Raw genomic sequence first — 14,615 nt, forward strand, 5'->3', positions numbered from 1 at the left:
TTCGTGCACTCGCTTGACTGTGAAATGTGGCACCCGCCCCCTGCCCCACTATGATGCCATCACTAGCCGCGGCCCACATAGACCAACTTTTGCCATGCGTATACATTTTGCACGTGATGTGATATTATTATATTGGCTGCGTCGCCCCACCCCCTCTTACTTCCCCAGCTACTTTTATATAGCGCCTTGGCTGAGGTGAAGATGGCAATATTGCTATCCGGTAATCCCTTATTTTCGATTCATACAATCATCGGTGGATTATTCAGATAGGTGATGCCGTCAGATCTAGACGGTGAAAACTAAGAATAGATTATCATCACTTTAAGGTTACCGGTAATAGCAGCGCCCCCTCCCCACCCTCTTGACAACTAAAATTACCATGGGAGGCACTTTATCCAGCCTTCGTAAATCTAGCTTCTTGAAAGTCAACTTTAGCTCAATTTAAGGTGAAATTTAGCTCTTTTATGCACATTAGGTTTGGCAACACTGCCAGGATGGCCGTAGGAGGCAAGGAGAAATGCATTACTATTATGGGAGAATTATTTTATTCGTTTCCTTGGGGATATCAAACTTCCGATGGCGGAAAAAAAGTATTATCGGGTAAAGGATCCATTGAAGATGATATTTGCGCTAGAAATAGTCGAAACTCCCATTTGTTTAGCCGTAACTTGAATTTGAAGTTGTCTCTCCTTAAGGAATACATGGGATTCTGTAAATACTTATTCATCATATTTTTCAAACACGGTATCTAGCCTAATGATCAAGTTTAAAAACAGCTTTCACTTGCAACATGGGGAGAAATTCATACTCTCAAATTATGCGTGGATTCTCTTTAGTAGCAGTGCCCATTCCGACGATATTTAAATAAATGCATGCCTGGTGCGAAATTGTCAAGTAGTGTAAAAAGTTGTCCACGTGACAATGCACATTTTTTGAAAAAAATGTGTGGTCAGTTGTTGTAATTGACTAGTAGATTGCCAGACTTGCAACTTAACCTTAGTTCTAGGTATATATTTCAATTAGTGTCGTGTTTACATGATCTTTTACATAACTTGACCCTTTATTGCCTTTTACATCATATTCTTCAAGCCCTCTACACTCTCTTTATTCCTGATATGCAGAACTTACAATAGATGTTTGATGTACCCATATCGTGAAGATATAACTATAGTCAGTTTTCGATCGCAGAAATCCATCATTAGTTTAAGAATTCATCTCACATCAAGATCGTTCAGAAAGATACGAGAATTTATGGACTCGCTGTTGCTTTGCAAATGAGAAAATGAAAGCATGAGTAATTCTACGTTTGATCCAACTTGTAAGCCTTCCCTTCTAGTTAGGAATTCTGGTCTAATCCGGCTTTCCGCTGCTTGGCAATGAGCCAATCAGAATCGGAAAAACGGGAGTCAAGCATTCACTGTTGCCATGCTCTACTAGATTTTACAACTGCCTTGGTTGTTTCTTATAACAGGAACAAAGTGCGAAACACCAACAGTGGCAACGTCGCTTGGTTTCTGCGCAAGTCTACTGCGCACGGTAGGGAAATAACCATCAAGTTCGACCAAACGCAGAATAGTGCAGCGCATGCGCAAGCTTATAACAATGAGCGAAGAAACTTATGCTTCCAATCAAAGCAGTTGCCACAGCAAGAAAATTAAAAGGTAAGAAAAAACAAAGCAATTTTGTTGGCGGAATTTGAAAAACCGACTAACCAGACTTAACGAGACTGGACGCGGATTTGTACAAGTCGCTCCAATGTGAGTCAACCGAAGGCTCTAGTTTCTTCCGCCCCCTTCTGCGATCAGTTCCTGAGAAGAGAAATACATGCACAGATATACATAAAATAGTTCTCCCCGATGAAATTGTGTTGCTGAAGAAAAAGAGACTAATAGAGAAAGCTTAGACACACATGTATATACAATGCATGCAAGTTATTTAAGTATTTTATGCAGCATACAGTAATTATATACCCTATCCAGGGAATCTGTGGAGCAAGGCCGCGCATAAAGCCAGAGAAGGGGAGAAAGCGAGGGGCGAAGCAGTACACTCTGCTGTACAGGCTGGTAACTGCAGTCGCCTTCATGCATCGCACTTGTTCATTGGTTGAGCCTTCTTGAGTCACTACTTGCGCAGAGACTTGGTTTCGTTCTCTCGCTTCAGATATTCCCGGGACATAGTATAGATCAAACATGAAAACTCTACAAATATTATGAATTTGCACCTTCAATTAATTACACTGGGGAACAAAAAAAGATTTTATTTTGCGGCATAAAGTTTAATAACAGTTTCAGCACACAAAACAGCTGTGATTGCAAATTGTATGATAGGTTCAGTTGAATTGACTCCAGTTATAAAAATAAACACACCATGGAAAATGTAGGAGGTAAAATTACTCTACGCCTTTCTCGGTAATATCAAAATTTGATATTGGGCTGAAATTCTCATTCAGAAACTTATTTATTTATTTGTAAATTGTTGCTAGGCAACTTATGAAGCATTGCTAGGCAATATATCGGACCCTCAACATAGCTTAAGGAAGAATACCAAAACATAAAAATGGTCTTAGAAAAAAATTGAATATGCTGAACATAAGTGGCTCGTGTGTGTGGATTTCAAGATGGTGATTTTTTTTACTAGGACAGCAAAGTGGGTACACAAAGTATCCCTGTTTCCTATGTTTGCTAGAGAAAAGCATTGGAAGATAAAAGTTTGGCCCCCAAGGGAAAATATTAGTGGGGAATGCTAATATCATTCATGAACCGCTGATAGATAGGGACAAAATCATCCTTCCGCCACTGCATATTAAACTTGGGTTGATAAAACAGTTTGTCAAGGCCTTAGATACAAGTGGTGATTGTTTCAAATATATATGACACACTTTTCCAGGACTAAGTATTGAAAAATTGAAGGCAGGAATATTTGATGGACCACCACAATTTCGTACACTTATAAATGATGCCAATTTTACAACTTACATGTCTTACATCGAATCTGAGGCCTGGCTGAGCTCTGTGTCCGTCGTCAAAAACTTTTTGAGGAATCACAGAGCAGAAAAGTGCCCCGATATAGTTGGAAATATGCTGAAAAATTTGAGAAATTGGGAGCTAATATGAGTGTGAAGATACATTTTCTACATAGCCACATTGACAGATTCCCTGAGAACCTTGGTCATTTTAGTGAAGAACAAGGAGAAAGGTTCCATCAGGATATAAGGATAATGGAAGAAAGGTACCAAGGACGGTGGGATCGCCGCATGATGGCCGACTACTGTTGGAGCTTACAGAGGGATTGTCCTAAAAAGCAATACAGCACAGGAAATCGTATAGAAAACGTTTCACATAGTTTGTTACTTCATTGTCTACATATTTTCTTAATTATTATGATCATAGGGCTATATAAATTTATTTTTATAATAATGATTGTAATCACAAAAAGAAATATTAAATTGTTGTTGGAAGTTCATTTATATGTATGTCTTATGTCTCCACCATTTTGGTTTAGTTGCATTTAATTCATAAATTAGAGCCAATTCAGGAAATATATTATTATATCATTATTCAGCAGCATGAAATTGCCCTAAATTAGCTCTCAAACACTGTGCCGCAATTTCACTGTTCCCCAGTGTTATCATTACAAATAATGTGTTGCAAGAATTTAATTCCTTTTCTAATAATTGCTTGTGACAACAACCTAGGCATAATTGTAACAGATATGATTTATTAGCTAGTATGTTGCTTAGAGCAATATAAACAAGTTGCTAAATCTAAAGCAGTGGCGGCGACTGGGTTCCTAAACTTGGGGGGGTGCAAAAGCAGTAGATAAGGTTTAGCATAGTACGTGAGCAAAAGTGTCAAGAAGTGGGGGGGGGGGACAATCCTCCACCTTCACCGCCCCTAATCGCCGCCACTGATCTATGGAGAGAACTATTAGGGGTTTCATTGCCATGCTTTGTTATAGCTCTGTCTTTTCAATTCATTTTGAAAGTAATTTCTTGAGAATTTTTTGGTCGTCAACTTACAAGCCTTGATCATTTGTTTCTTGTATTTCTATTTTACGTCGCTTTTCTGCCACTTGTGGCCAATCGCGACGATAAGTCATGATTAAGGTTGTTTTATAGAACCTGACAACAAGTTCACTCGCTGTCCTGACATGTGAACATATTATTCTCTACTGTTCTCACAGTACGTTGTCTACTTAACATAATCTATGCACAAGCTTTTACCTCAGAATGGATAAATTGCCAGAGGGAGTGACCTACCTGTTGACGTCATCGCCTCTGCCTCTTCGATGCTTATGAGTTCCTCGACGCTGGAGTCTGATTGGACGGCCATTATGGGTTTGACTCCTGGAAAATAGAACACAGCATGAGATTTCCTCGATTTCTTTCTCTTGGGTGTGGTGGTTGCTATGGTGTCAAAGTCAGTTGGCTCGTAATAGTTTCGCTTCGATTCGTATGGAAAACAAGTAGAACAAGTACAACTAGTGGTATTTCTAAACTTAGCCTGCGAAATCCCAGGAAGAGGGGTCACGAGGGTTTCCCCCATCAACAGTCTTGTTGTAAAGAATCTCGCCCAACTAAAATTGTCAGTCGGGGATAGTTTCGTTCTTATAACAACAAAGATAATTAATTTTGAGTGAATGGGTAATTCCATTCAATGCAAGGCAAAGAACAGTTTAGCATAAGCTGCACATAATTAATCAATTCATTAATTGGGACTCCCAGATGGCGCAATGATAGGTCGTCGCCTTGTAATGAAGGGGTCCCGGGTTCGATACCCGGTGGAGATTGTTACGTTCCCGGTTGAAACTCGGTGAATATACTTACAGTTAATCCATTCCTACTACGAGGCCTCTCAAGACTTGGGAATCACTTACGGGTATGTTTATGTAAAATATATTAAATCCCTCACAATTAAAATATCTTAAAACATCCGTTGATCTTCATAACGCATACTTGCACTCGAAAATAAACTTCTTTTTAGAATTATTAAGCTCGAAATTATTACTCGAGTACACAAATTAAAACATTCAGTTTAAAAGTAACTTTCTTCAGCCATCAGAATCAAGTCAACTCAACAAGGTTTATTGGACTTACAGCTTTACAATTGGCTGTTTATGCCCAGCATACATTATAAAGTACATAAGATACATTTTTAATATAAGTTTTACACACAAAGTTCATAAACGCTCTTAAATACAATTTTATATAACTACATTAACTCAGTCAGTAACAGAAATATATTATAATTTTATATCAGCTTTTCTCAAAAAAGTAAGTATAACATATCCAATTCTAACATCTGGAGCATACAACATTGAAGTCATATTAATGGGGAAAGGAACATTAATTTTTGACAATGTTTTGTATAAAGTCTTTCTTCTCTCTGATTGAATTGGACATTCCAAAATAATATGATGAGCATCACCCCTTGAATCACCACAGTCACAATTCGGAGATTTTAAAATGTGTATTTTAAATAAATGATGATATGTTCTCGCGTGACCACTTCTTAGTCTATTTATTAAAACAATTGCATTTCTTGAACCTTTACAATTATAAAACCAAGGGTTTTTCCTAGTATAATCAACATAAGAACGATAACTTTCACCAACGCTTTCTAATGCATTATTACACCATAAGTTCCATTCTTCAAAAATTTTCTTCTTAACCCTCGGCAAAAGATCTGTGTAATGCAATGGTAACTGGATTGTTTCATTCATCTGAGCAGCTTCTTTTGCATATCTGTCTGCTTGTTCATTTCCGTAAATATTAATGTGTGATTTTACCCACACATAATGAACTACTTTTACATTGCTTATTAAGCTATTAGTTGCACGAATACAATTTATGACATATGGTGATATTTTAAATAAATTTTTATAATTAGATTGTATTGCTTGTAAAACACTTTGCGAATCAACTAGTATTAGAAATTTCTGTTCAGGAACAGTACCAATATAAATCAAAGCTTGATATACCGCATATAGTTCAGCTGTAAATATGGATGCCTCCACTGGTAACATAAACATTTTTGATATATTTCTTTCAGTATCATAAAGAGCTGCTCCTACTCCACTTTCAGTTTTAGACCCATCTGTATATATGTGATTCTCCAAGATTCTCTAAACTCAGCTGAATGATTATATTTCGGGAAATATATATTTTGAATTGGTTGTGTGGGAAATTCTAACGAGTATACTGGCAATGTTCTTGCTATGAGTACTTGACTACATTCATGGTGATATTTACTAAATAGTTGTACCCAAAGCGTAGCTGATTTATCATTGGTTATTCCTGAATCATGCAGCTCTAAAAGATTTAATAAAACATCATTGAATGGATGCCTTGGTGAATGTTGTATTTTAAATAACATTTTTATTGCAATTAACTTTATCCTCACAGAAACCGAACATTCTACTGACTCCATATATACCACTACATTAGGAGTACTGTTCATTAATCCCAAACATCTTTTTAGAATTTTTCGTTGCTGGACTTCTAGTGGAGAAAGTTTTGTTACTGGAAGATTACACAAGACCATTAATCCATAATCTAATACTGCTCGATAATAATTCTTATAAAACATAAGCATGCTGGTAGTATGTGCTCCCCATTTGGTATTCGCCATAGCTTTAAATAAATGAAATATTTTATCGGATCTATTTTTCATCATATTTATTTGATACTGCCATGATAATGATGCATCAAAGTATACACCTAGATATCAATCATATACCTTACATAGCAACCAACATTCAATTATATCAAGGTTAGTCAATAACCATTGCACATACTACAAAACTGAGTAAAAAAAACTATGACGTCATAGAATAACACAAGTATTTCTTTTTAAAATTAACATATTAAACACTCAATTCATAAATTAAGTGGGTGCGTATCAAGGTAGGTAGTGGTTCGGATCCCACTTTAAACCGTAGGCCCAGTCCCGATTAGCCTTACTGTGCATAAAGTGGACTTAAAACACCAACTCAATCAATCAATCCATTCTGTAATTCTAGTTCGAACAATGAACAAAACCTAGATTGTAAATTTCTTATGTGGCAGATGCAACATCAACAAATGTGCTTAGCTAGATTTCCATGTTGTCTTATTAAGAATGTAAACACTTTTTCTATAAGTTACCATTTTCTCTAATCGGTGCCGCTACTGGCAACACTGCAGCCAGGCCACTTCGTTCTCAGGAGAGGCAGAAAGAAGTCAGAGTTCTGGTGCAGAGTAACGTTGTAGAAGCCTGGCCTTGAGCCGCCTACACACGCGTAACACAGTGTAGCCAACTCGCTTTCGGGGAAGCCGATAATGCAACTGAATGCAAAAATCGATGCCACCGTCTAGCTCCTTGCTCTATCCGGAAGAAAGGAGATGTTTCTTTCGCACATGGAACTTTAAAATGTTGGTGTTTGGCACAGTTTCAATAAAGGGCGTTTCTTTATTCGGGCGTTTTATTCCTTTCTTCTCGAACGCACCCCCTCTAACCTTCATTTCAATTGCAATGACGTTCAGAGGGGAGATCGCTCCTTCCGTTTGAAAGTTTCTAGCCCTCTCAGTCCCCATCCCCTCTGTTGGAACTGAACGGCAATAAACAGGGTGAATAACGTTGGGGCTACAAGTAAAAGCACCGAGGATTTAATTCGGAAAATTTCCGGTAACGGCCCACAGAGAAAGGGAAAAAAATCCTAGAAAAGACCCTACGATGCATACACCCTGGGTCATTACATGCTATTTCACGCCTCCATCTCTTTTGTGTTCCAATGGCGGTTATCAACAGTGCGACACGGTCGTAGCAGGTTTTCATGATTTTTGAATGGCGAGGACATCAATATTGCCCCTTACATGTCCGCAACCTAGAAGGACATAAGGGTTATATGGGGTTTTCTAAAGGCCGAATTACACGGAGCTGGATGTCCTAGTTGACGCTGACCTGGCTGGAAATGATGGCTGCCAGACTGGCCGATAAACTGGTCTGGGAGACTACACCGTATTCTGCGACTTGCTCCTATGCTAGATGCTGTGGTAACAACCAATCAGAGCGAATGTTTGGTCATGTGAAGATAATCTGTGAGTTTGGAAAGGAAAATCGTTTTTTTTTCTATTGTTTTTGAGTCTTGGTTGTGTCATTTTCTTTATAACAGAAATGAGGTGAATTCCTGTTTTTTAATCCGTATTAGAGAATTTATCCACAACAATGAAATTTTTACACAACAGATGTGGTTAGCCGATAATGAAAATATTTATTATTGCCAGGGTATTAAATGTTTGACATAGTATTTAGTTCCAACATTTTTTTGTGTGAGTAAATCCTGCGAATTTTATGTATGAATACATACCAGAGTTCAATAGAAAGCATGTTGAGATCACCTTCATCATCATATTATCTTTCCAGCCGATTTCTAACCCATACTCTTCCGTAAACTTTAATTTTGAAAATTGTAAGGAAAATAGCAGCAGGGAATACTCGGGAAAAAGATCAATGTGAAAAATCAATGATAGATTAATTGACTTTTATATTATTTTCAAGTATTCGGAAAGTCATTATAATAATTATTATTGTAATATAATATATTATACATTGAATTGTTTAAAGTCCACATTATGCTCAGATAAGTTAATCAGAACTGAACCTGAGCCGATGTACTGTGGCTCCACTGAGGATTGAACCCAGGACCCTTTGTCTACAAGGCGACAGCGTTAGCCGCTACACTATTAGTGGCGGCCTTTATTTTATAATAGCAGAAATAAAGTGCGTTGTGGATCAATACGTTAAGAATATATGTAAGGTAAATATATCCGGGATTCGAATTGGGATCTCTGGCGTTGTAGCGCGCTGTGCTAACCACTCCGCCACGGCGGTCGACACCGACTGGACTACCGCTCTTCTCAATAAGTCAGGTCTTATATAATAATAATAGTGGATTTTTTAAAAAAATAACAAATGCCATTAATAAGAAGTTACTAAGAGATACCTCGTCCAGCATGTTAATATACGAGTACTAATAGGAAAGAAAAGTTCCTAGTTCTCATCTCACTCATAGTAGTTCCAGAAAATAGGTAAAGGAAAATACACATTTACTTACCTCCGTTCGGAGGACAGGCCGCTTGATGTTGGGTTCGCCCAACGCTCTGCGAAAGAAGCCTGAATGTTCCTTGAACGTCCTGAAAGAAGAAAGAAAAAGCAGTCAGCGTCTCCGTTGAGAGGTTTCTCTAAGCACGTCAAATGACTGACCCTGAGGGTCGCTCGCTAACTCGATTACGCCGCCTGCGACTGACATTGATGTGACTCGGCTGGCCGTCTCGCCAAACCAAAGCCTTCTAATAACAAGGCCGGCGGAGAGACACTTCCGTTTCATGCAACGTCATCATTGGTAGGTCTTGGTCCCGAATGGGGTTTGAAGAGGTAGGAAACTGAGAACAAGGCATCTTAAGTTTGAAATAGTTTCGTCGCGCTTTTCACACGCCACGACAATTTGATGGATTCAATAATACTTATTCCCTTTGTACGATACTCCCTGAGGGGTATGTCTTCAGAAAAGCTACATAAACTCCTAACGAACTAACATATTTTCACAATTACAATTCTAATAATGCCAACATTGTTAGGTTAGAAGGCCAGGTTTATGGATCTTAGGAATCGATTTTCGCGTCGTGTTCCACGTATGATATGACGCGAAAATCTTTATCACTAATCTAACAACGTGGCATCATTAAAATTGTAATTGTGAAAGTAATGTATTTTAGTTCCTAATTTTTGTATCGCACGCTTACTTCTATGTGCGCAACCTTGCTATTAATTAATTATTAGTCCTTTGCACTCCAGTTATATTATACGTATTGTTCACAATTGACATAGTATAAAAAGTGTACTAACTTCTCAGTTCTAATCAATTACAGCCCGATTTACAGTCCCTAACTTCACCTATAAGTTTTCAAAATTACTATGCTGCCATCTGTTTTAGTACCATAAGATCGCTGCCCTTGTAGCTTGCAACAGTTTGAAGTGTAATACAGTATTGTGTGACTGTTTTGATATTGTGTTGCGATCCAAGACCTACCAATGATGACGTTGCATGCAAACCAATTGTCTCAACACGGACCTTCATAGGTGGGTCTAGATTTTTTCTTCTAGGAGGGAAACAGAATATACTGTAAACATATGAGAGATCTAACATATATAACATATATAATGTAATATAATGTGCAGATTTGTATATATATGAAACATAGCCCTTATATACAAACATTCACACACGCACACACACACATAGATAAAATTCACATCAGGATAATTACCAGGTTTCGTTCCAGGTCCGATTTCTGGTCAGATAAAGAAATCGGGACTGGATCTTCAAAAGGGGATCCGAACCATTGTGTTCCTTCACCAGGAAATGAACCAAGGATATTTGATTATAAGGCGATATCATTACCAGAGTTTTGTGTAATAGAGGTTCTGCGTTATATGCTTTAATACAGTATTGACACAGATTACAGAAAAAAGATAATCTAGAGGATTAATTCTCTCAGACGAACCTATCGCAAACGTAGGGAATATTTGACCTAGAATTATCTCGCTTTGTGTCTATCTACCATTATTGCCTTGTAACCAAGTAGAATCCCGGAGTAGACGTATTTAAGTGTTTAGTAAATCTAGTTCCGATTAATATATTTGCACTAAACTTTGTTTTATTCTTTTGCTGTTGGTAAAGGATTGCTCGAACATTGTTTATTCGCTGTAATATAATGATATCAATACTTTTCAAGAAGTAATTTGCTCTAAATAGAGTTAGGAACACAATTTGGAATGGGTCGTCTGCCAGGAAGAATGCCTTTTCATAAGTGTCATTCCATGTCAAGTAGTCTGGCGGTCCCTGCTCGACCCTCTTCAATTTTGACGAAACTTTTACAGGGAAGGGGTTTAAGGATGGACAACTCAATAAATATTTGAGCAGGTGCGACACCATTTAAACAGCTTTACGACACGCTCATGGGCCATGAACTGCGGAAACGCCAGCCTCTCAAGTAAACTTATTCAGTAGTTACAGCTTGCTAAAGTTTGGGGCAAATTCCTTGCAACATTCGTCTTTGCCGCGGCCATATTCCTATTAACAGGCCCGCGGAAGAAAATTAAGGGGTGCGAGGACATCCCTTCGGATCCCCTGACTTCAAAAATGCCCAGACCGGAACGAGAGCATGGAGCATACGTCCTGCTACTGAGGAAATAATGCGGTTTCTTCTTTCATATAATCTTCAATATTCCGTTAATTTAATCTTTGTATTCGAACAATGCTTTAATGTCGAAATGCAAGTGTGATATATGGTCACAAGCGTACGCAGGATTTCTTTTCGGAGGGGGGCTGAAATTGTAACGGTGGATATTCCATACCTACTTTCTAGGGGGGGGGTTACACAATGAAAGATTTCGAAATTACCGTCCTTAAAGCTTCGATTTAGAAGTTGTTGAAAGACAAAAACGGTAATCGGGTATCATTTTAACAGGACTTTGCATTTGCCATTTTGACTTTCTTGCTTTCATTCCCAAAATTTCTGGAGGGGCTGTAGGACTCCTCCCCACATTGCGTACGCCACTGTACATGGTAAATAGAAAACATTTTAAAATGTCTTGCAATAAATCCTAGCCTTTAAAAAATATAAGTTCAGTCTGGTATGTAGGTAGGTATACTCCGTCCCAGCTAACTGTGGAGCAGGCAAACGAAAACAAGTATCTGCGCAAGTAGTGACGCGAGACGGCTCCACCAATAAACACGTAAGAGGAACGGAATTGCGTGGAGTGGGGGAAAGCGATTTCCTTCGTTTCTCTGACGCTATGCGCCGCCTTGCTCCACAGTTAGCTTGGACAGGGTATAGATGCGTGGTTTGCATTTGCAAATTTGCAACCCAGGGCACCTCATATGAACTAAGATGTTGCGTTAACAAAAAGTGGCACAAAAAAGGAATTGAAATAAACTAAAGCAATAAAGTGAACTAGCAAGAAGTATGTGAAACTCGCCAAGAGATGGCACTCATATTTGAAATAAAATAAATAGACTGGTATGCTTTTAAGTTTCATACATTTTTACTTGTTTCCTTTACGCTTTTTTTAGTCTTTTATAAACTATTTACACCGTAGTTTAGAAATGTATCTTTAGTTTTTGGGCATATTTTCGTGAATATTAAGTCATAAGTATATTTCTTATTTTACATATTTTGGTGATTTTTAGGTTAAAGTACTAGTATAGTCATTATTTTCGTAACAACTCCAGCTGACCGCGCGAGTCCAGTTAGTGAGCCTACCAACAGCCCAGAGCGCGAGCAACAGGGATACCGATAAGTGCTGGGTAGAGATGACGCCAGCAGCTCGTTTGTTGATTGGCTGCTCCGGGATTTATGACTCGCTCCAAAGCTGCCAATGCAAAACAGCCAGAGATGTTACGAAAGTAATCTCACTTCTACACGTAATTCCCTTCTATAGAATGTCTTGTTGGCTGCTCCGGGATTTATGACTCGCTCCAAAGCTGCCAATGCAAAACAGCCAGAGATGTTACGAAAGTAATCTCACTTCTACACGTAATTCCCTTCTATAGAATGTCTTGTTCCCTTCTAAACTATAGCAATAAATCAACAAATTATTTCATGACAAGTTAGCTAAGAAACGGAAACATGGGATGATAATATTTTTCCAGTTTGAAGGCTTCCTCCGCGTATCTTTTTCCCACAAGATAAGTTCTTAGGTCCACTTGGCAAGCCGATATATTGAACCCCACGTATCGGAGCTCACTCAACGGAGTCTCTACTTGCAAGGGGAGAAGGTCTTCTCAAGTTTCAAGTGTTGCCAACTAAGTTTGAAAAAAAGTTACCAAATTCCTTGAAAGTCATGCCTCCCAGATACCGAAGTGGTAACGTCGTCGCCTCGTAATCAAGAAGTTCCGGGTTCGATACCCCGGAAAAAAGATATCGGTTCGGATCCCATTTTAAACTGTAGGTCTGGACCCAATTAGACTATCTAGGCATAAAGTGGACTTAAAGATTCAACTGCTCCTTGCAAGTCATTCTGTAGAAACACATATATATCATATTGTATGTCCTGGTGAAAATCTGGCCAAATGATGGTGGAAAATGAATTAGAGACATTATGAAATAAAGTGAGTCGAATTAATCAGATATCAAATAATTCAGAGAGGCACCTATCCGGCAAAAAAACTCACCACAAAATGTATTGAACTCGATTCGTGCATTTTTTCAGTTTGTTCATATGTATTAAAATTATTATACAGAAAGATAAATCATACTCGTAATTTAATTCTTAAACTAAAATTTCGGCTGCTTATTTAGTGAAGATTAAGAAAGACCATTTGCAAAAAGTGTATTAGGTCTTGCATTGTGATTTAGTGTAAAGACGTTTTGTTACTATTATTGTATCACTACGGTACTTTATTCATTTTATTTGTATTTGCTTCTTCATACAGTAGAAAAATAAATGATACACAAATTATGTAACAAAATATTTGAACAAAATTGTTACGCCTGTAATTTTTTAAAATTTATTTATGAACAATTGTGCAAAATATCTAACTTTTAAAATAGAATTTCACTTCTAAGCTTACAATTTAATGGGTACAGGAGACTAGTTCTTCCTAAGCAGATATCCAAAGAAGGCGAGGATACACACAGAATCCAATTGACACAAATATGTTGGTTCCAGTAACACAATGAAGTGTGTTAACGATGCATTTTTGGCCAGGGTGACTACTCACAGGGAATTCCTAGAATTCCGGGAATTCTGCGTGAATTATTGGCTCTGGGAATGTTTTGAATAGACGTGAAAAATTGCAACTTTTATTAATCCAAATCTCGTGGAATGTATACATATTTATAAATGCCCTGAAGCAAGGTTTACCTTTTACTTTTATCGAGGAAAGAAAAAGCTGCGTTGAAAATAAAACAGAATTATCTTAATCCGTTTACTTTGTGTTCTTTGCAGAACAATATATCTAACAGATGGAAGATTATGGCAAGATAAAATATCTTGAAGTTGATTAGGTAAATTTGAGTTGGAAATTCTTATACAATTAATCATTTTTCGTAGGTTAGAAGTTGATTAGGTAAATTTGAGTTGGAAATTCTTATACAACTAATAATTTTTCGTAGGTTAGAAGTTGATTAGGTAAATTTGAGTTGGAAATTCTTATACAATTAATAATTTTTCGTAGGTTAGAAGTTGCTTAGGTAAATTTGAGTTGGAAATTCTTATACAATTAATAATTTTTCGTAGGTTAGAAGTTGATTAGGTAAGTTTGAGTTTGAAATTCTTATACAATTAATAATTTTTCGTAGGTTAGAAGTTGATTAGGTAAATTTGAGTTGGAAATTCTTATACAATTAATATTTTTTCGTAGGTTAGAAGTTGATTAGGTAAATTTGAGTTGGAAATTCTTATACAATTAATAATTTTTCGTAGGTTAGAAGTTGATTAGGTAAATTTGAGTTGGAAATTCTAATACAATTAATAATTTTTCGTAGGTTAGAAGTTGATTAGGTAAATTTGAGTTGGAAATTCTTATACAATTAATAATTTTTCGTAGGTTAGAAGTTGATTAGGTAAATT

At 37.3% G+C, this 14,615-nt stretch overlaps 1 protein-coding gene across 1 annotated transcript in view; it reads right to left on the reverse strand.

Annotated features, from left to right (window-relative positions):
* PsGEF (Protostome-specific GEF) overlaps positions 1-14,615 on the reverse strand; it is a 296,488-nt gene that overhangs the window by 106,226 nt on the left and 175,647 nt on the right. Inside the window, exons 7-9 of the mRNA XM_083144724.1 lie at positions 9,094-9,172; positions 4,259-4,345; positions 1,713-1,808 (exon numbers count right to left, since the gene is read on the reverse strand). Coding sequence (XP_083000850.1) covers positions 1,713-1,808; positions 4,259-4,345; positions 9,094-9,172 — 262 coding nt within the window. The remainder of the gene's footprint in view (positions 1-1,712; positions 1,809-4,258; positions 4,346-9,093; positions 9,173-14,615) is intronic.

Source organism: Lepisma saccharinum, chromosome 23, assembly GCF_977018435.1.
Source record: "Lepisma saccharinum chromosome 23, izLepSacc3.1, whole genome shotgun sequence".
NCBI classification, from domain to species: Eukaryota; Metazoa; Arthropoda; class Insecta; order Zygentoma; family Lepismatidae; genus Lepisma; species Lepisma saccharinum.